General features: G+C 40.6%; 1 protein-coding gene across 1 annotated transcript in view; it reads left to right on the forward strand.

Moving 5' to 3' along the window:
• Positions 1-22,444, forward strand: part of Gro (TLE family member transcriptional corepressor groucho) — a 70,399-nt gene that overhangs the window by 32,063 nt on the left and 15,892 nt on the right. The window contains 6 exon segments of the mRNA XM_083109355.1: positions 786-830; positions 7,433-7,495; positions 7,574-7,579; positions 7,581-7,661; positions 7,844-7,876; positions 9,055-9,417. Of these exon segments, the coding sequence (XP_082965481.1) occupies positions 786-830; positions 7,433-7,495; positions 7,574-7,579; positions 7,581-7,661; positions 7,844-7,876; positions 9,055-9,417 (591 nt within the window).

Consider the following 22,444-nt stretch of genomic DNA (forward strand, 5'->3'; position numbering starts at 1 on the left):
TTTGTTTCTTGCGCGATACGATCGTCAAGCTAAACTGACATGCACAGGCGTAGACAAGGTTTTCCAAGAAGGAAGGAAGGAAGGAAGGCAGGAAGGCTTCGCGCCAAGTTCACCTGGGCGTAGTTATCGACTGCATTATTAAGTCGGTATATTTCCGTGGCCGATGCTATCGATCTCCGAGCCGAGTATCTCTCGGGCCTGACCTGACATGTGTATTGCCTCCCTCTCTCTCTCTCTCTTTCTTTTTCACGGCAAACTGCCTACCCCGAGGCCATTTGTCTCCGAACGAGAGACTAAAGGCGGACGCTAAGCGACAGCCGCTAACCAATTTACGATCGCGCAAGCGTATCCATCGGGTTGCATCGTACGCTCGGATGCAGTTTATCGAGACGTAATGTACTCGCTGGATCGAACCCTTCTCGCTCCCCCTCTCATCCGCAGAATTTCGCCCACGAGAATGCCGACAGTGCGAGAAGATCGCGCCGACCGATCCATCGATCGTTCTCCGCGCGATTCGATACGTCTCGGGAATTTCGCACTTTGGTGCGCGAGCTATTTTAAGTTTGGCAAAAAATGCGATTTCTCGAAGATACTTTCAGTGTTAAAAGAAAAAAATTACGTTTTTTTCTTTAACGAGAATATAAAAAGGAGGAGATACCGATGAATATGATTACAAAATTAAAATAATCTATAATTAGAATTATTTATAATTGCTATACTAGATTAATAAAAAAATATCAGAGAATATCATGTAAACTAAAAATTATGTTTTTTTTTTGTTACAGTACTACGAAATGTCATACGGCCTCAACGTTGAAATGCACAAGCAGGTAAGTCTATCACGCTGATGTCATTTTTTTTAATAAGAATTAATTTTTTTCTAATCGATTAAACGTACAAGATGGTTCAGTATTATCGTTTGTTAATAAAACATAGATTAAACCAGATAATGTTTAATTACAAATTATAAGTTTGAAATTAATATTAAGTTAGAATATTTTAGTTACAATTTTTTTGCAAGAGGATTCTTGGATATCATTGGGAAGTCGTTTAGGGAGAATGTGTATTGTATTTCTCAAAAATATACTTTGTTAGATCGTAAGATGGAACGCGTAATATTTAACTAGCTCTGCAGGAGTTAATCAAGATCGTATTCAACAGCGTTAAGGATTCGAGTAATCCGCCGTTAATTGAGCCCGGGGAGTATGTCGGTGAATCGTCTCCGGAAGTGGTCGCAAATGAGGCATATGGATGGCGAACTCGCGTAGGCCGGGAAATCGTGTAATTTCGGCTAATCAGGGGAAACAGCAGCGGGGCGGTCCCCCTCTGTCAGCAATTTTCTTAAAAGCGACCACGCGGTGGCCATGTTCAAAAGTGGGGCTCCCAAACTGCAAACAACCCTCCTTGCCGTCCCGGTACAACGAGCTGATATTCATTAGCATTAGCGGCCGATCATTTCTCACCCTCGTACCCCGAGGCGGCGCTTAATGGGCCGAGACGCGGAGAAGGGGAAGGGAAGAGAACTACCCTCTCTCGGGTAGTTATAGGGCGTAGCACGGCACCGAGATCACCGCGGAATTGTTTCCGGCGAATAATGCACGAGAAATCAGGGCGTCCCTCAAAAAACGGCGCTATTTTAATCGGCGTCGCGGATTTCGCGACGCCAACTTAAAAGGACGTCTTTTAAAATTAGAACGAGGTTATTGTACTTTCTTGATTAGTAACGGAAATTGGCAATATCCACGCGTCTCACACCTTAAATTTAAATTAACTTAAACGTGTTATGCTTGATTAAATCTTAATTATTTCAAAAATTAATATACGTCGTATAAATAAAAATAAATTTCTTTTAAAATAACGCAAATTTTTTCTAAATCTGTAAATAGTATATAATAGTATATGTGTGTGTGTATTTATTAAGAAATCTGGAAATATATTTTTAAATATATTTTTCAATATATTTTTAAATAAATATAATTTATAGATTTCTTTCGTTTCAACGAGATTACGATAGAAATTCTGCGAAATTCACTTTGTATTCGTAACTTATAGGCTAATAATAATTGTTGAATATATTGTTAAAAGTAAAAACAAAATTATTTGTCGGAAAGTCTGAGAGTCAAGAACATTGCGACTTCATAAATTGTAGCAGAGGTAAGGTAACGCGCAGATTCGCTTCTTTGATGTTAATTGGAAGAGAAATGAAAAGTTATCGATTCTTCGCGACCCTCTAATTAACCGTGATAATAATCGCGCTCTTTGCCAGCTTATTTACATTAATTGCCATCTTCCAGGCGCATTAAGACAATGATACGATGTACAAAATTAGATAGTATGATACATGCTTTTTTTTACAACTTAATTTGATAAATTTCTGAAGGAAATTTACCGCGTGATAAAAATAATGCTGTATATCTTTATTTGTTAAATAAAGAGAATCTCATAAGGCTATTAATTTAAATTACAAATAGAGAATCTCTCGCATAAAGTTATTAATTTAAATTACAAATAGAAATTTTATAAAATTACAATTAGAAAATTTTTTATTTAACGTAAAGTTTATTACTTTATAATTTCATAATTACGCGATTATGACCTGCATATGTTTCAGTAAACATTGGTTAAGAAAAATTTAACTTTAAATCGTTCAAAGAATTTTGTCGTGAGTAGAATATAATTGGCGTCTAATTGTTTTACATGTAATTACAAGATTACGTTTTATTGCTCGCTGATATCTTCATCCCTTTCATTCAGCTAATAATAGGCGCATCCCGAAAATACTATATATTTATTATTTTCATTCAGGATGCCGCGAATCGCGTCGGTCTCGAAACCTCCCTCGGCAAAAAAAGAATAAATAAATCAAGCTCTCTTTAGTCGATCCCCGCCACTTAGCAGGCTTTCGAGTCGCGGTTTTCTCGCTCCTTTTCAATTTGAACCCTCGAATGAAAACAATCTTCCCCTACGAGGTTAGAACCTTCTGTATCTCTGTCTCGTCTCTTTCTCCTGTTTCGCCACCCCTTTCGTTTTCACCCTTTTCACTCTCCCTCGCTCCTCTCGTGCAGCTCTCTGCCCTCGTTTTTCTCGTTCTCTCTTTCTCTCCCGTTGATTTCTCATCGCATCCCGCCGTTGTGTTCTTGCGACCCCTCCCCGCGCTCCTCGCCAGAACGCTCGGCCATCCCTCGCATCTGCGCGACCCTCGTATCTCCTGCCGCAGCTCGAAGTCGACATTTGCCTCTCACCCATCCTACCGCAGCCACCACTTTACCACTCTCTACTCGACTAACTCGAATTTGTTGGCAATGTCCCAGTTCTTGTAGGTACGATTACTTCTCTCACTCCATCCGCGTCTCTCACCCTCAACAGGAGTCTTGAATTTTCTCCCTCGGTCACCCTCGTTCGCGAACATTGGCTCGCTTGTTCGATTTAATTGCACGATATAGACGATTACTCGCTGGGATTTTCAACTCTTGACGTTATACGCGTAGAAGAAATGGAATTCTGAAAAACCATCGACATTTCTATATCAACATTGTTTTATAGATATATGGATATTTCTTACGAAGAAGAATCTCGGATAGTTTTCTCGATCACTCGAAAGTTAGAAAGGCTCGTCAAAATTTTATCGCCTTTAATCCTCTGGTTAATGCGAGGATATCGTTCAATAATATCGGTAATAAAACCTTTTTATCAATCGCTCTATTGGATTCTCGAGTCCGTTGGATTCCATGATGCGATCTTCACGGGAAATGAGATTTGCAGCGGTGGAGAAAAATGGACGGCTTGCAAAAAACGTCCGCGATTACGCAAAAGAAAAGCGCGGAAGAGAAAGAGCGGGATAAACTATGGGCGAATCGGGATAGAGGCGAGGGGAGCTAAAAACACATCGCGTCCCGCCGTTACGTTTTCGTCCTATTTATCCATCGAATCGTACGTACATTCGGCCGCCGGCGTATCTGTTCGATAGCGCTTATCGCTTAATTGAAAGGGTCGTCCTTCGGCGCGACTGCTGCCTGCTCGTTGTCCCGCTCGATTAAGCCGCGATCCACGGCAATATGTCGCGGATGCATTACGCGATCGCGAAATCGGATTATTATATAAGTCTTTGGAGGCCAAAGAAATTAGAATGAAGAAACTAATATCTGAAAAGGAAAGTAAGATAAAACATTAATTGCGATGTCTCATTATTATGCCGGATAAAGCGTTTGATAAAAGAATGAGATTGGAGTAAATTAGAAAAGAGAAGAGCAACTTTCATTTTGTTTTATTCGTGTCAATCTTTAATATAGAATAAATGGTATAATACGTTTCATATTTGCTTAAATCAATATAAAATATACTTACGTTGATCAGATTTTATTGACAATTAAAATTTATAAAGATACTAATATTACTAATAACTAATAATTGCACTAATTTTTCATTAATTGAAATATTCCAATTGCGAGATCAACTTTTTGCAAATACTGAAAAAGGGTGTTTTCTTCCTTTTTGGCAAAAATGCCTTAAAAATAACTACAATCGACAAAAATAATTTTTTTTTAATTATTCGACGGAATACAAATCGTAGTTTGACTCGATAAAAATATTGATTGAATATTTAGAATTGCATCTTTCTCTATTTCTTCTAAAAAAAAATATCCATTTGTAGTGCTTTAATTGTTCCTATTGCTTTTAGAAATGCCTATTTGCTCTATTTCATTCTTATAGGTTTTTTTATACGTTTTGTCCATAGTTGCCAGGAAAAATGATAAAAAAAATGCTATAATAGAGTAAAGACATTAACTCTACGTGAGGCATTTTTGCTTTTGTAAAGGAAAAGTAGATTCTCGTACGTATCGAGTAGAAAAAATATTTGTAGACGGTTGTTACTAGTTATATTTTATAAGTTATACATTTTTAGAAATATAATGGGAACACGTATAAACATAATAATTATTTTTATGGAATGAAAAATAATTAAAAATACTTATTAATAAACTTTACAACAATAGATTTATCCCATCTATTTTTTTAATTTTTCGATTTGTCATAATATATAAAACAAAAATTTTTTTTCTTCTCGAATGAACGATTAAATGTTTGTTGTATCCTAGAAGAGAAAATCGAGATTGAAAAATCGCTACGCGAGAGAGAGGGGGGGGAGGGGAGAGGGGGAGAGAGAGAATTGCATTATCCCTAACGTGGAGGAATCCGCCAAGCTAAAATTTCGAGTCAACGACGGCATTCTATCGAAAAAGCGCGTATTCTCTTTGAAAGAATATTGCCACGGCGTTGTTGCTGGCGTTGTTCGTCGATACGAGAGTAACTACCATTTCCCATCGCGGGTACGCCCGGCGCCCGATAAAAAATGTGCAGGCTGACCAATTGCATATAACTCACCCTGCCTTTCCAGTTCTTCCTGCCTTCATGCATATATATGTCTATCTATCCGGGCGTTCTGTCTTCTACCCTCTTTCTCTCCGGCCCTCTCTGGTCCTCTCTCGCACTCTTTCTCCCTTTTTCTCTCTTCTTTTTTTTTATCATTCTCCCACTCTCTTTCTCTCTCGATACGCCAGCCCTCTCGCTCCGTCTCTCACGTGCTCTCTTTCGGCGGTCGGGGGTCGCTTTTCCAGCGCTCTCTCGTCCGTACACACGTGTCGGAGCGTACGAGCGAGCGAGAAAGCGCGGGTGTACACACTCGCTTGCGCTTGCTCGCACGGACACCTATGCCGCGCGCGCATATACCCTCCTAGGGGTCGTGTATTCGAGTTCTTTTATTTTGCCCTGTGGAGGTAGCAGAGGGTTGAGTCGGACGAGAGCACAGAGAGCGCGAGGGCTGGGGGCGATGACATCGATTTTTTACCCGTTGCTAATCTCAATGTTACCTCCTCCTCCTCTACCTCCACATCCACCGCTTCCTCCTTCTCCGCCTCTCGTTCGGTCATCTCTATACCCCTCCTCGTCCTCTGCCCCCCTCGTCGACTCGCTTCGTTCTCCCGCCCGCCCGCCGTTTCCGCACTCCCGCACCCCCGCACCCCCGCACCCCGGCCATCCGTTTTGCGGGAAAACGTGCATGTGCATCGGACACATTCGAGAAGGAATAACCATTTTTTCGTGCCGGACAACACTCGCTCCGCGTCGCCCGCGTCCTGCAAATTCTCCTCGTCTCCCGACCGCCGCCGCCGCCGCCGCCGCCGCCTCCAACCATCTCCCGCAACCCCCGACACCATCGCATCCTCTCTCCATTTTTTCGTCGAACCTTTTTTCGTCGCCCGCCCTTCTTCTACACCCACTCACCTATCCGTCCCGACTCCCTCCCACTCGTCGCCCCCTTTGCCACCTACTGTCGAACAGGGCGAAATCGAACTGACGTGGACGCGGCAGTTTTCCATCTTTCTGTTCCCCGTGGGAACGATGACATTTTTTTTCGGTCTCTCAACTTTTAGATCTACGCGCCCGATTCGCTTGACGTGAAAATATCGCGCGCGGGGCGATATCGGCAAAATACCAATGCTAAATAATTATATGCGCTATCTTACCCTCGCTAATTTCCCACCGTCCGTTGTCGTCAGGGAAATGCGTCAAATAATTGGATCGATTAAATATAACCACGCTGCGTGAGAGAGATTTCTCGATTACAACATTTTTTATTAAAAAAAGGGAGGATATTTTTACTTGGATTGATTATATATAGTCGAGTGGACGATATATCTCTTATGCTTTACGATTATTTCAACGTCACGTGGCGATCGTGCGAGCTTAATCACCAATCGATTCGATCGGCGCGCATTAATGAGTAGTCGTCCCGTTATACAAGAGTGGGTTGAGTCGAGCTCGCGTATGTATGTTTGTCGAGCAGTCGTCGTCCTGCGACATGTGATTACACTACGATGTAAGCCTGAACATCGCGATACGCGTGTCCCGCGCGTTATGTACATACACACAATGATCGCTCTTCAGCCCTGTGTATCGCAACCGCCCTCCATTTTTCAATTAATCCCCGAATTATTTAAAGCTTAAATATGCGATATTAAACCCCTACCTACGCGTGCGATATTAAGTTTCTCGAGTAAATTTTCGGATTTACTTGCGCCCAATAATTTTACAAATGGTCGGTCATTCTGGAATTGACACGTCTTGTTCCGTAATCTTGAAAAATGGAGCTAACTAATTGAATCTGTAAAAAAAATGCACACACATTTACACCGAATGTGTATAAAAAGAAATTCGTGTCACATCTGTTGTTTAGATGTTATATATTCCCTTTGAAAGAAAAATATTACATTTTAGAAAAATATATAACGTTTTACCTTTATCTAAAAATTGCAATTATTTTTACTTACACGTTATTCTCAAAATGAATCTATAAAACAAATTTTGCTCGAATAATTAGCTATCGGCAGAGAAGACAGGATTAACGTTTATCCGCTTATCCGTCATGTGTTTGCAGACAGAAATCGCAAAGAGGCTGAACGCGATAATCGCGCAACTGCTTCCGTTTCTGGCGCAAGAGGTGAGTTTTTGACTTTCTGTCTGGCACGCGTGCCGTGCGATCTCACAATCGAGTGTGACGACGACGCGATAATGATAGCATGGCATTGCAGCATCAGCAGCAGGTGGCCAACGCTGTGGAGAGGGCGAAGCAAGTCACCATGTCCGAACTGAACGCCATTATCGGGGTAAGTAGCCGCCAAGTTTTTGCCATTAAACTTCAACGTCATCGATTTTAACGAGCGAGATCGTAAAAGCGTATCTCGAAAGATTGCTTTATAAATGGGTAGTTTGCGCGAGCTTTTGATTCAAACTTATTTTTATAATCGAATAATTGTGTTATTTGCGAATTTCTCTCTAATTTTTGCAGCAGCAGCAACAGCAAGGCCTCCAGCAGCTTTTGGTGAGTATTTTACATCATGTTTGATATATAATGTAACAAATCTCTATATTAATAATATTTTATTATTCTCCAAATAACAATTTGGAACTTATTATTTGAAAATTTTCATAATGCATTTTGTCGACGAAAGTTTAATAAGCAAATACGCGCTATTGATAAGAAAAAGAATATCTTTACATCTTTATTAATGTTAGATTCTAGAAAAACCTATTTAACAATTGTATGTCTGTGACAATGAAAGAGTGTGATTTTTTTCTTTGTTTAATCAGCTTGTCGGTAGTCCGCAATTTTTTAAACGTTATTAGTTTGATGCGACAAGTCAGAATTTTAATAACGCCGATTATCCGGCATTCTATGCTAATAGAGATAAACATAAATTTAATCAGAGAATTTTGTAAAAAATATATATGACGTAGGAAAAAAAAGAATGGAATCTCTATTGTCAATAGATGTGTTAAAAAATCGTTTTTTCTAACAGAAAACAAACGTTGAAAAAGACAAACTTGCCCTTTTTCATCATTATTTTTTTAAATATATTTTTCTTCATATTTTTTTGTCATATGATAAAAACTAAAGTTTTTACATTTTTAATTTATATTATTTCAAAGATAATTTTAATAAATTAATGAAATTTTTATGGCTTACATGATATGACTAGGATAATTTTCAGTTAGATACATAAAAATCTTTATTGTGCATCTAGTCGAAAATTATCCGATTATTATATCGTGATATCATTTTAATCGCAAAAATCTCATTAATCCATTAAAATTATTTTTGAAAAAAAAATTAAAATAAAATATAAACACTAGTTTTTTATTATTTTAAAATAGTGATTCAAGTATACATTTTTTATTATTATTTAAAATTGCAAACTGTGTTTTTCAATTCATGTATAATAAAGACAATTTATTCAAGTTTAATTTTTACTTATATTTTTGGCTAATATTTACCTATATAAATTAAAAATAGTAATTACATAATTATATAGCAAATTGGAACGCGATCTGCGTTTAAAACAGTGATGGTTAATTCACAAATCTATTCTCTAAAAATCAAAACTAATAAAAAATTAATTGACAATATAAAGATTAAAATATAAAGATGTTAAATATTTAGAAAAAAATTTTTTTTTCCATATTACATCGCTCTTATCAACGTCCTTTTGATCATCGCAGCAACAGATCCATGCGCAGCAACTGCCCCATGGCGCGGTGGTCGGCGGTCTTCCGCCGGGCGGTCTGCTGGGCTTCGCAGGTGCGGCCGCGGCGGCCGCAGCCGCGGGTGTGCCGCCGCACTTGGCGCCGCCGCCGCATCCCGCGGCCGCAGCTGCGGTCCAGGCACAGGCGCAGGCGCTGCTGAAGCCTGCCGATCTGCAGCAGCATCGCGCGGCCGCGGAGACGCCCGAGGATCGTAAGCCGATCGCTTTGCCGGACGAGAGACTCGGTCATCGCTCGGTCTCGCCACCCGAGAAATTTCGCAGCCGCACACCCGACCTCGAGGGCGACCCCAAGAGGCGGAAGGAGGAGAAGCTAGGACACGTGAGTATACCATTATTCGTACCGGTACTCGGGTCCTATCCCCGCGTTCGGATCGATCGACGATTCGATCGAGCTCCAAATGTACAAAGTAGATGCTTATAACGATATTACTCTCTGACAGATGTCTAGGTTGATTATAATTACTTTCAACAATAATCGACGATCAAATTCGAGATGGTATATCTTATTTATAATTTTACGTGTCAAGTATTTGAAATAAAATTAAATACACACATATACGTATAGGACACATGTGCGGCGTATAAATATACCTTTATCTTCAATTTTGCCATTTGTGTCATATATGATCTAAAGTGAACTATATAGTATAACTATATGAATTGTTTTATAACATGGTAACAAATTCTAAATTAAGAACCAGATTTTTATTTAGATAGACATATAAAATTATATTATAAATTGTCGAGAGAGGGGAGAGGAGACATTTCGTATCTATAGTTTTACCAAAGTATTCTTTTTCTTTGAGACATCAGAAGTTTAGGTAAAGGGAATTTATGCATCGATAATAGATACGTATTGTTGCATTGAATATTGTCGGTTGGTCAATGCACACTTAACTCCGGGGAGAGATTCATTGTCAGCGTAGGAAGAGTAGCGCATCATGACGGACGGCGCGTTAGCCGAGAATTAAAATGCTAATTGCAGCGACGTCGAAAGCCGATAAAACGGCCGACACTCTCGGCGAGCGAAGCGAGGGAGAGTAAAGGGGCACGAGTGAGCGCGCGCGTTATATCGGCGGAAAGTAAACGCAAGAGTAATAAAAGGGCCGAGTTTAGAGTTGGAGCCGCGCAAAAAGGGATAGGAGCATCGGATGCTAACTTCCACTTAACCATCGAATTCATCGTGAAAAAAAGGAGGGAGGAAAAGGGAAAATGTGGATGGAAAGTATATCTTCCGGATAGTCTCGCGTGCCTATCCATCTATCGGCTTCTTGTCGGCGAGAGCGAGCGTCCCAAATGCAATCGTGCGTTACCCAAGTTTCCGTTGAAATTGGATTACCCTCGTTCGCCGCAAAGGCGAAAAAAAGGATCTGACCTCCGATCTCTCCTACCTGATTCAGAAATTGTAACCTTCCGCGCCAAGTCGGACACGGTCGTCTATTTTGTTTAATGTCTACCTGAAGTGAAATTCCGCGTCTCTTTGTCCGGAATCGCGAGGACAAAGCGCGCGATCTCTTCACGAGAGGACGGGACGCGGAAGAAGGGGCAAGAGAAGGGGGCGTATAATTAAAAAGCGTGAAAACAGGCGAACAGTTAGCCGGGTCGCGCACAGACTAAATTGGATTATTTTTCTCAGCTGTTCGCTTACCTGTGCAAGCGCCTCGCTTACTCTCTCTTCATTTTGCCCTGTCGGTTTTCTTCCCTCGGTGCATCTTTCGCAACGATTAGGACGTAAATTCATCAACTGATATAAAATAATAAAAAATTTTATTTTTTTATCAAATTTTTTGGTTAATTTTCACTAGCAATGAAACGAGAAAAAAGAATATGACACCATATTTTTATTAGCTGTAAGTTTTGAGAAATAATATATATTCAACTCTATTAACAAAATACTTAATTTAGTAAAATTAGTAAAATTTAGCGGAAAAATTTAGTAGAATACAATATGAGATCCTTCTTTTTATTATTATAGTTAATATATTGAAAACATACAAATGGAATATTATAATTAAAATAAGTTTTGAAATTGTGCTTTTTTCAAGACATTTATATATTAAATGTTTCGATTCTAATGTGGATGGAAAATATTCACTTGAGCGTTTTTGTTTTCCATTTGTATTCTACTCTAGGTTATCACTTATCACTTGAATATTTCTCTAAATCCTAAAAAAGCTACATCATAAAAATTGGAGCTAAGAAAAATGTCATATTCTTTTTTTCTTATCAAAATTAATAATTATTTTATAGGCAAAAATATTTTTTGTTTATCAATATTATATTACTCTCCCTCTTTTTCGCGCAATTAGATTTGAGTTAATCACCTATTTAGTGTACGTTATAAAATCGTTGAAAAATGTGGCGGCCATCTATTATACAGGATGAGTCATGCAAGTCAGACGAGTTATATCTCTTTCACGTTTGATGATAGGAAAAAGTGGTGGAGAAAAAAAAAGTTGAACGGTTTAATGATGCCTAACTTTTTATGACGTTACTTTTTTTGCAAATTCGAATTGCATGACTCATCTTGTACATGCGGATGCAGGAGAAAAGAAACTAAATTATCTATAAAAAATATAGATACTAAATAATAAATTACTTTATGCGGAGTACATTGCAATATTCTTATAACATCGAATTAATAAATAATTATTTGCATAATTCGAAAAACGCGCGCGATTTATTTTGTTCGTCCGTTTGCCTTTTTAATTTTCGGGAAATGAATTTCTCAATCATTTCTTGGTCATTCGCCGCGTTCTAATGATCTCGAGTCAACAAAAATTGTTTTGTTAAAATTGTTTTTTACTTGGACTTGTGTAGTTGTCGCGGCCAATTGTCGCTATCAAACCGGTAGAAATCAAGAAACCGCGGGAGCCCCAACATTTTCCCTCTATCCAACCACGCTCTCGTATTATCGTTCTTTCTTTCTCGACGCACTAACAACGCGTCGTTTACACGGGCAATCTCTTTGGTCCCAAGAGTGCCAAGAGGGAAGTTTGTTTGAAGTTGAGGAATCGAGCGGACCTGTTCATCAACCGCATTTTCTCGCAATCGTATTGAAGTCACGATAAATGATAAACAATTTTGTGATGTCTTTAGCATTTCAATTAAACTGCCGGAATTAATATAAAGAATTCTACTTATATTTCGTTTATAGTTATCATAATATGGAATATATATATATTATTTGTCGATATTATATCACGGAAATCTGGAAGTTGAAATAAAATATTTTTATCACTAAAAGCTAGAAACTAAAATAAAATATTTTTATACAAAAATATATTTTTCAATCCTTGTAGATTACATATTTTTTTCCTATATTTCTGATTATATATGAGTCACAATGTTTTATCGCAGTTTTAGCTATTTCAAAAAGTGCTTGAAAAGTTCATAAAAATTTACGTTTCCTTAATATCTATAGAAAATAATCGTGTACGGCAAAAATTAAAAAATAAATTTGAAACATTTTTTTTAATTGGTGAAGGACTGGGATATTCTATTGCTAAAATATCGATGAGATCAAAATGACCAATATGTAACCTTTAAGATTTAATACCTATTTCCGCGATTATTAATTTATGATCTTATACTTATTTTCCTAATAATTCATTTGTCCTGTTCGGAGAATCCTCGAAATCACGGAGTTTCAAACATATGTTTATTAAGAAATCCGCTACTGTCGTCGACGCGCGTTGATGGATACCGAGTAGCCTGGTCGAGAACGCGGGCGCGATGTCGTGTTTCAGTCGTGTGTAATTCAGGGAAGCAACAAAGACGAAGAGAGCAAGAGAGAGATATATATATTGGCGCATCCGGAAATGAGTTCTCGCTCGTGTCCACATTCGGGTTCTTAGGTCTGCCATACGAGTTCCGTATATACGCGCACGTCGAGAGAGAGGATTAGTCGTAGCTCTCAGCACACCACCATCTTCCCTGTATATCCCCTCGCTTCATCCCCGAGAAAGCATTAATCAAAGGAGCAACCGTACGCCCTGTTTCCGTCGCGATGAAAGCTGCTGCCGGTTCCCCACATGAAATCGCTATATCACGGGAAAGGGTCTATTTCTCGTCTTATACTATTATAATCGATTCGTCCTTGGAGAAAACAAAGTCCTGTAAAATTCAAAAATTTTTATCTACATTTACTAACAAGGAAACTAGAAAATTTTTATTTTCATGAAACTTTATGCACATATGGAAGAGGGGAGGTAAATAGATGAATGTAGAAATTTTCAGCTGCGGTCCAAGAACGATTCTAAGAAACCACTCCTCGTATATAGAGTAACTTTTTGCTTTCCTTGATATATCTCGAAAATCATTTGAGATATTAAAAAAATTTTCAGATTTCTGAAAAAATTTGTTTCAAAAATTATTTCTTCGAAATTTCACTAATGTAATTAGTATTATACGTAATTATATAGCGATATTCTTATCATGAAACTTTTGTATAAAATATTTTGATAAAAATAATTTTCTCAAATAATTTTGGAGATATATCGCAGGAAGTAAATAAGCGCTCTACATATGAGAGGTAATTTCAACCCTTAGAATCGCTTTTAGACGGTAATTGAAAATTTCAAAATTCACCTCTATCCTCTCCCATTCCCCAAATCTGTGAAAAGTTTCACCAAAATCAAAATTTTCCAATTCGCGAGATTCCCTTGTAAGAAGACATCTCAACAATTCATTTTAAATCGGTGACAAATTTTAAAATATACAATATATATATTTTTAAAAGTACAAAAATGCAAACTTATCTGTGCGAGTGAATCAATTTATAATATTTACGTGGCAACACTCTTGGACTAGACGGTAGTGATCTTTTTTCGCTCGCATCTTTTTATTTAGTGCAACTATACTCGTACCGTGTATAAATGAAGAGATGTCTGATTGTGTCCGATGGTGACCTCATTTTCCCTTAATCGTCATCCCGGCGTTGTCACCCGGCGCTACTACGTTGCGAAGGGTGGAGAGGTAAAAAAGATTCCCGATAAAATCCTGGGATCTACCTCGCGCGCCCGCGGCGGTCTCGGTAATGCGACGGAGGATAGTGCTCGTTGTGAAATAACGTTTCAAAAGCGTGTCGGATGGCAAAGTGCATTTTTTATAGCGGCCGAAATGAAATTGAAGACGGAAAGTCTCAAACGTGTTAAATGGCAAAATTACAAAAATTTTCACTACGGCGTAAGATAAACGACATATTATTGTACGATAAAGTGACGTTAGCTAAAAATGCGAGAGAGGGAGAGAGAACAATAATATCTAATTAATTGTCTTAATTAAAATTTGAATCGATAATCGGAGGGGGAGGGGATAAATTTATAATTTTTTAAACACTAGCTATATTCTTTTCGAAAATTATTGCTATTTCTTAAAGTTGAGTTTACTCTCAACTTCTTACGATGTTTTACGAACAAGGTTTGTTATTTTTGCTTTGTTTATTCGAAAAAAAAAAAGAGCTGCATTCATCTAGTATACCGTTAAATATACAAGTTTTCAGTTTTCACGAATTTAATCGAAATTCGAGCAGCGCTATTTTTAGATTAATGAATGGTAGTAGCTGGATTCAAGGCGGAATCGATGCTGGGTGTTTACGAAGACGGCGGTTTAACTTTGTCTCCTCGTCCTGATCCATAGAAACGTGCAGACATCGGGATGCGCGTAGATGTGCGGTAGATTCATCTGGTGGGAATCCGGGCGACGAGAAAGGGTGGACGTTACGAATAGCGCGAGAAACGGAGAAAGATAGCGCAAAGAGGAGGTAGAGATGGTCCAGAGGAGGAGGAGGAGGAGGAGGGGGAAGAGAAAGAGCGTTGGAACGGGTTAGGATGGGTGGGTGGTTGAATTTTTCATCTGACCACGTCGAACCAATTAAAGCGGACCACGGTACCCAACCTCCACCTCCAACCTCTTCCACTTTTTTCGTTCTCTCTTTATTTCCGCCCCGCGTGCTGGCCTTTATCCACCCTCTCTCTTCGTTTCCTCTGCGAGAGAGAAAGAGAGATAGCGGCTCTCTTTCTCGGATCTGCTCTTTTCCCTCTCACTTCCATCCGTACAACCCGTACCCATCCAGCCCCTTCGTCCCGGCGCCGTGCGTCCTCCTCTTTCCACCCCGTCTTCCTCCACTCACTCACTCTCTGGCAACTCGTTGGATTTTTTCGCGTCACGAGGCGGTGTAATTTATTTGGCCGAGGTAGAGAGGCGCCCGCGGAGGTGGTCGACAAAGCGAGCGGGGGTTGGATCGGCGGTACGAGGACTACGAGGGGAATATCGCGAGAGAATAGGCGGAGGCGGTGGAGGTGAGGCGGCACGGAGGTGACGCGGCTAGAATGAGAGCACGAGGAATAGAGCGCGGACCAGCGCGGACCAGCGCGGGAGGAGAATAGGAGGAAGGGAGGGCTGGTTTCAGTTTATTTTGTGGGTCCTACCTACCTACCTACCTACCTACCTACCTACCTACCTACCTACCTACCCGCTCGTCACTGTCCAACCCCGTTGGTCAGTCGGTACGTTGTTCCCGTTCTCTATCTCGCTCTTCTTCTTCCCCAACGCCGCTTCGTTTCCTCTTTCCGTTTTTGTATTCGCACCCCTTCTCCCGCATGCATTCCCATCCGTCCGCCACGCTCTTATACGTATCCCTTTTTTTTCTCTCTTTTTCCCTCTTCTCCCCTCCCCCCCCCTCTCTCTCTCTCTCTCTCTCTCTGCGCGACCATATATAATATAGTCCACTCGTTCGCTCCACGAACAGCAACGCCGATATAATATTAAAAAAAACTCGGGACTTCCTGATGGATCCGCTCCTGTATTTTTCGATTACTTCGCGAGCACAGTTTTTTTCCCGGTGCAATCCGACCCCTCCGCTCCGCCCTTCACCTGTTCCACCTGTCAACTCACGGAGAGAGGGCTGCGCCTTCTGTTGGAAATTGAAAAGATCGTCGCTGTGATTTGTCGTCGCTCTACGAGCGCCTACGATTGTCTTTGTCGAATGCGAACGACGCAAAACTACTCGTATCCCTTGATCTTTCGCGCAATAACTCTTTCGCGAAATAAATATATGATTGTTCTTTTTGTCAATTGTAATTTGTTACTTCTCAAAGTACAAAGAAGTACAAGAAACTTGTATTTCTCGTTCTCTCGTTCTCATGTTCAATATTTTTCTATGTTTATGCCTATTATTTCCCGCATTATAATGTAATATTAAAAAAGTTGATTTAAACTATAATAATTTGGAAAATTTTTTTAAATATTTCTGAGAGATTTGTATAAATCAATTTTTTTTCTCAGAAAATTTGATGACACTTTCGATGAAAAATCTTTTTGCGGCTCAAGTTACATGTATCTTTAATAGAAGGCTTAATGATGGGATTCGTTGCGTTTTGAGCGATCGAATCGATTCCGCAGCTGGCGGATCATAGTTTTCCGCTGACTGCGGGTGCGTCATGTCGTTTTAAATCGCGACTATCGATCCATGTCCGCGAATTAACGGCGTCGATTAGATAACAATAATACGCTCGCGAGTATTACACGAGGCCAGCTGCGCACTTCTTGGTCGATTATCGTCCACGTCGTCGGACTCCTAACTAGTTGCGCGTCGTGATACTAATGAGAAGCTCGGCCCGTCCACGAGAATCTCTCATCCATCATCCTTTCGCGCTATTTTCGATTCGCGCCGCGCACATTTGCCGGCTATTCCTCGCACTCGATAATTCGCACGTGATATTGTAAGTGTTCGCACTTTTGTTGCTTTATTGACTACTTGAAATTCTTTAGTATTTAAATCTGTATCGATAGAAAGAAAATATCTCTGTAATGTAATATTAGAAGGTTGATCGTGTTATACGAATTCTTGGATTAGATCAGAATCAGTTTTTTCGCGTATAGTATAAAATTTTACACTGTATATTTTGTTTCAATATTGTATTAACTGTAATTAAATTTGTTAATATAAATTATAGATATTTTTATTTTTTAAATACAATTTTTTAAGTTCGTATGTAATGTATATGATTTTTTCTGGTCTAATTTACAAATGTACGTATTTTCTTTTTTAAACGATAATTTTGATAAGATTACAAGAATCTTGACAATCTTATTATGTTTGGCATTTGTGTCTTGAGAACTAAAATCTTGACTTGATTTTATCTCGAATTTCGAGACAAGACAATATCAAGACTAATTTTGGTACTTTGCGTAACCCTATTTTCGTTAGATTTACTCTTTAGTTGTTTATGTGAATTTACGCATTTTCGTAAAGTTAGATTTATTTGTGATCCAAACGTTGCTTCTCGCTGGCCAATTTCCTGGTCACCATTCATCGAGTAAACTACTAAGCGGTAAACAACTTGGTTACCGATTGCAAAAAGATGGCCTCCTCCCCGGTCTTAAAGGATTTCCGTCAGCCTCGGAGCCAAGTCTATCAATTCGGGTTGGCGCAACAAATTTTATATCCGTCTTTGCACCTTATTACTTTTTCAGGCACGAGCTCTTGGAACAGTCGATATCTCCGACGGGCGGGTTCTTGTTACAAAACGCTCTGTCGACCTCTCACAATCGCTCGTGAGAGACGTCGGTGGACCTGTCTTCCTCTCGCCAAAGCGAGATGCCGACCGTCTTTCTCTGTTTCATTCACCCCCATCTCCTCGTCTGTGTGTCTCTTCCTTATTCTCCGCTTCGTCCTACTTCTCCACCTCCTCCTCTCTTCCTTCTTCTCCGCCCGCCGCCTCTTCTTACTGCATCCCTCGGTGCCGCTTCCACCAGCTCTCTTCAGCCAGGAATATAAAGATCTCGACGATCCCGGTTGTAGCGGCCGACCCAGTGGCGTAACTACGACTTTGAAAGCTCTTGCCGCTTTTCTATTTTACGACGCAATGTTTCTCGTGCCGAAAATCCCATCACGCTATATCTTGTTTCGGTTCTCATTGATGATGATACAATAAGTTCATCGCGTTGAATATATTGAAGCGGTTTACACGAAATATATAGATGAAATTTTAACAATACATTTTCTCAAAAGTCGGTCTTTTTCGAATAAAGCTTCTGTCAAAGATAAAATCATTTGGAATTGGCATAAAAGTAACAATAATTTGAAAAAATTGATTTTTTTAGAGATATAATTAATGGAAAAATTCATCGAAAATACAATGTAAACATGTTGGACCAATCAATACATTAAACCATATTATAGTGAATCAATCAATCGTAATGTGTGTAATTGAAAATAATAGTAAAATTCAAATCTGATAATTGTCGCTCTTTCCTCCGATAAAACGGGGAAAGAAAACGCGTCTGTGTTATTTGGGCAACTTTCGAGCAATGAGGAGAAAAGCATTTAATAGGATGTTTTTGCAGTTTTTTATAAAAATTAAATTCTATCTTATAGGAAGTAACGAGCTATAAGATGTAATAATGATATTAATGTTATGAATATTTATTTCTAATTATTAAAAATTTTAAGATGATATACTTTTTTTTCCACTCTATCTATTTATCACATGGGTAATGTAATTGGAGTATTAAAATTGTAACGTCAAAATAATTTAACTTTTAACGTATTTAGAAACTGATTTCTTTTTCGCTTATCGATTTGTTTTTGCATCGGCATAGGAAATTATTCTCTGGCAATTCTCTGCTATTCGTATTGAAGCGAAATGACACAAATATCTTTAATCTTATCGCTCATTACAAAATGTAAGCGAAAGTATAAATCGTAATTATGTACATTCTCAATTCTCTCAGTCGAAAATTATGAACGCGTATTTTGCACAATGGGAATTATGTACCGTCACGCCGAAAAAGAAAAAAAAAATATCATCAACCTTGAATGAAAGAAATGTTTGCGAATCGACACGCGCGTGCAAGTGTGCACTTTAGCGCGTGCACCATGCGCTTTGGCGCCTTCCTGCATCGTCATACGCATATTCGCGCACGCACGTCGAAATGAGGCCCCCTCGACGACGAAACGCATACGTACACGTGCACAAGGAGCACTTGGGATACCTAAAGCGGAAATTCGAGGTGTGTACGTGGTTGCGAGTGTATCTGCCGCGACGCCTTGGGGCAAAGAGGGACGATGAGATGAGGGGGAGGGAGTGCGGGACGAGGATGCTAGGAGACTGGGGTAGCTGCTCGGGAAGTTGGGCGGGGGGAAGGACGGCGTGTGGGGTGGTATGATGACAAAACATTCGCTCTGAGCTTCCGCGGAGAATCGGGACGCGGGGGGGGAGGAGGTGGCTCGATGTACAGTCATAGGGGGTAAGAGAGGCAAGGAAGGGGAGGGGAACGGAGGAGAGCTAGGTTAGGTTCGCGGCTGCTCTCGGGGGCCAGGGGTGACCGCGCGGGGGTGTGGGAAAACGTGAGCGCCGGGCGGAAAGAGACCCCCATCCACCATGCCTTCTCCTCCTCCTCTTTCTCCTCTGTAAGCGAGGTGAGGTTGTACGGTCGGCTCCCGTCGTTCGTGTGAAACGCGCATGTACGTGTGTATCTCGCGCACGGACGCGTATGGTGTGTACACGAGTGTTACTACTCCGTGTACCACCCTTTGGCGAGCATGTAGAGACCGGGCGAAGGGTGAGTGAGTGAGTGAATGAGAGAGAGAGAGAGAGAGATGCATATATATATATATATATATATATATATATATATACATACATACACACGTGTCTGTGTATGAGAGAGCAAGAAAAGAGAGACAGGAGACAGATAGATGGATAGATGAAACGAGAAAGGGAGAGGGAGGAAGGGAGCACAGCGACGTGGCGAGGAGGTTTATATCTATCATTTTGTATTTCTCGCAGACATAAAAATCTATACCATCGCTAACCTTCGTCCGCCCACCGGCAGCAGCGGCAGCGGCAGCAGCAACACACCACCACATCACACTACGCACCACACTACGCCACGTCGTTTCGTGTCCCTTCGCCGCGACCGACCAACGCTTTCACCACCCATCCGAGCACCTTCTCCCCCCCCCTCTTCTCGCGACCTGCTCACCCTCGTCCCTTTTCCGATCCCCCTTTTCGCCGTTCGTGCCCTATGTCGGAACCGAAACCTGGCTGTGAACCGAAAGAGAAAGAGAGAGAGAGAGAGAGAGAAACAGAGAGAGTAAAACTACCGTCTCTCTCATTCTCCTCCATTGCCCTCCTGCACCGCGGGATGGCTGGATGGATGGATGGATGGACGGACGGACGGACGGACGGATAGATGGATGGATGGATGGATGGAGTTGAGTCGCGGGGGTGGGATTGGGTAGAACGGGAGTGCAAATATCGTATTTATTGTATGACGAGTCCACGTATCCCGAGCTAACGCCTCCTGTCGGTCCACCTCCTTCTCCCGCTCCCCTTTCTCCTCAACCTCCCGACGCATCGAGAGAGCGAACGCGTCCCTTTTCCCGACTTGCCATCTCACTTTGTCGCTCCCTAGCTTCCTCTCTCTCGCGATACTCTGTATACGTGTGCGCGCGCTCGTTTCGCACCTTTCGAGAATGCTTCTTTCGCTCTTTATAATGTCCGGGACAGACTCGGACCATCCTCAGGTCGGGGCCCTTTACCGAGAGTGACTCGCTAAAAGAACGAGAAGGGAACGACATTGTTGTCGTCGTTGTCATCGTCGTCGTGATTCTTTGTAGTACGATCGTTTGACGAGGATCGAGTTATCATTGGTACTCTTCTTTACCTTCTCTTTCTCCCCCTCCTCCACCTTCTGTCGTCTCTCACTCGCCGGAGGTAATTATGAATACTGTTCAAAGCGAGGCGGGCAATAAGGACGCGCTGATTGAACGTTTAATAGGAAGTTTAATATCGCGCGTTCGCGCTGCTTGGCATAACAACAAGTGGATTTACGACTACTCGGCTCGCCGCACTACGGAAGCACGAATATTCGTTGTTGGTGGTCGCGGTCGCGCGAGCATACTTGAACGATCCCATCGCGTTTTGTTATACAAACTGACTGTAATTCGCTTTTATCGAATGACAAGGACGACCCTCTCACGCGCCGCATATGAAATAATTATCGGATAAATGTATCAGTGTGTCTTGGACATGGAGTTTACCTCGATATGTTGTTGAAAGCATGTAAAAATGATAAGAGATGTTTTACGGAATAGTCGAAATCTCTTTGCATCGAAATTATAGTACGAGATTATTTTTCTTATTTCAAGACTGGTGTAAGTGATTGAAAGAGAGGAGAGAAACTTGTAATAATTGAAGTGATAAAATTAAAATAAAATCGCTAGATATATGTAACACGGCGCAATATCTGTCACCGAGCACGCCTCGTGTCAGGGAAACGACTCTCGTCGCAAGACACGGCGCTTATAGTAAAACGCCAACGCCCCATACATGCGCGCGAAACGGGGTGTTAGGCGAGGGGGGTGGTGGTAAGAGCGGAGGCAGAGGGGTGGTCTGTTGTGGATGTCAGAAGCAAATGTGCTTTCGGCGCGGAAGGAGCTTAAGGAGCCCGTAAATTTCCACACCGTGGAAAAACGACATGCACGAGCCTGTTGAAATCCTCTCGCCGAGCAGAAGGTGTCCTACCTCCCTTTCTACCCTCTTTCAAACTTTGTTTCTCTTTTTTTCTCTTTTCTTCTTTTCCTTTTTTATTTTGCTCGTCCTGCCTTTTATTCCTCTTTTTGCTGCCGCGTGTCTCCCCCTTCTCCCTCCCCCTGCCCCCCTTTACTCTCGCGGCGCGAAGCTATTGGTCACTTTCGAATTTAATTTTCGCACACAGCGGCGACGCCGAAAAACATTTACGAGCTATAAAGGATCGGGTCGATGGAAAGGTGCAAACTGCGGTCTAAAAAAAGAAGGGGAGAAAAAGAGAAAAAGCTCGCTGGAGAAGCGAGAAACAGAGAGGAGGAACGCGTATGCATCTGACCGCAAAACGAGCGAGAGACGGTAAATGTCACTGCCAAACGATTTTTGTAAGATGTAAAATTATGATGCGATAGATATCGATGTCGAAATTCTCTAATCGAACGTTTGTGTCGGTTATTCTGTATTAACATGTGAATCATGAGAACAAATGGTACAAATCACGTGCACCTTTTAAGATATAAAAGCACTTGAAAGCAAGCATCCAACAGAAAATTTATGTTTTTTATAGTACCTCTCTTTTTTGTACAAGTATTTAATATAATACTTTATTCTAATGGGGCACAAATATAAATACATGGATAAATAGTAATGTATATATTGTCACTTTATTCTATAACATTTCATTTTAGATTGATTTTTTTATTCTTTAAAAGAAAAGTGATTGTCGGATCATAATTGACTTGTACTACTTATCCATTCAATAGCTAGTTTGTTGATAATTATCGAAAACTCGTAATAAATTTAAAAGCT

This window comes from Camponotus vicinus, unplaced genomic scaffold, assembly GCF_025532165.1.
Source record: "Camponotus vicinus isolate PSW18456_S1 unplaced genomic scaffold, iyCamVici1.0 SCAF_9, whole genome shotgun sequence".
In the NCBI taxonomy this organism is placed as follows: Eukaryota; Metazoa; Arthropoda; class Insecta; order Hymenoptera; family Formicidae; genus Camponotus; species Camponotus vicinus.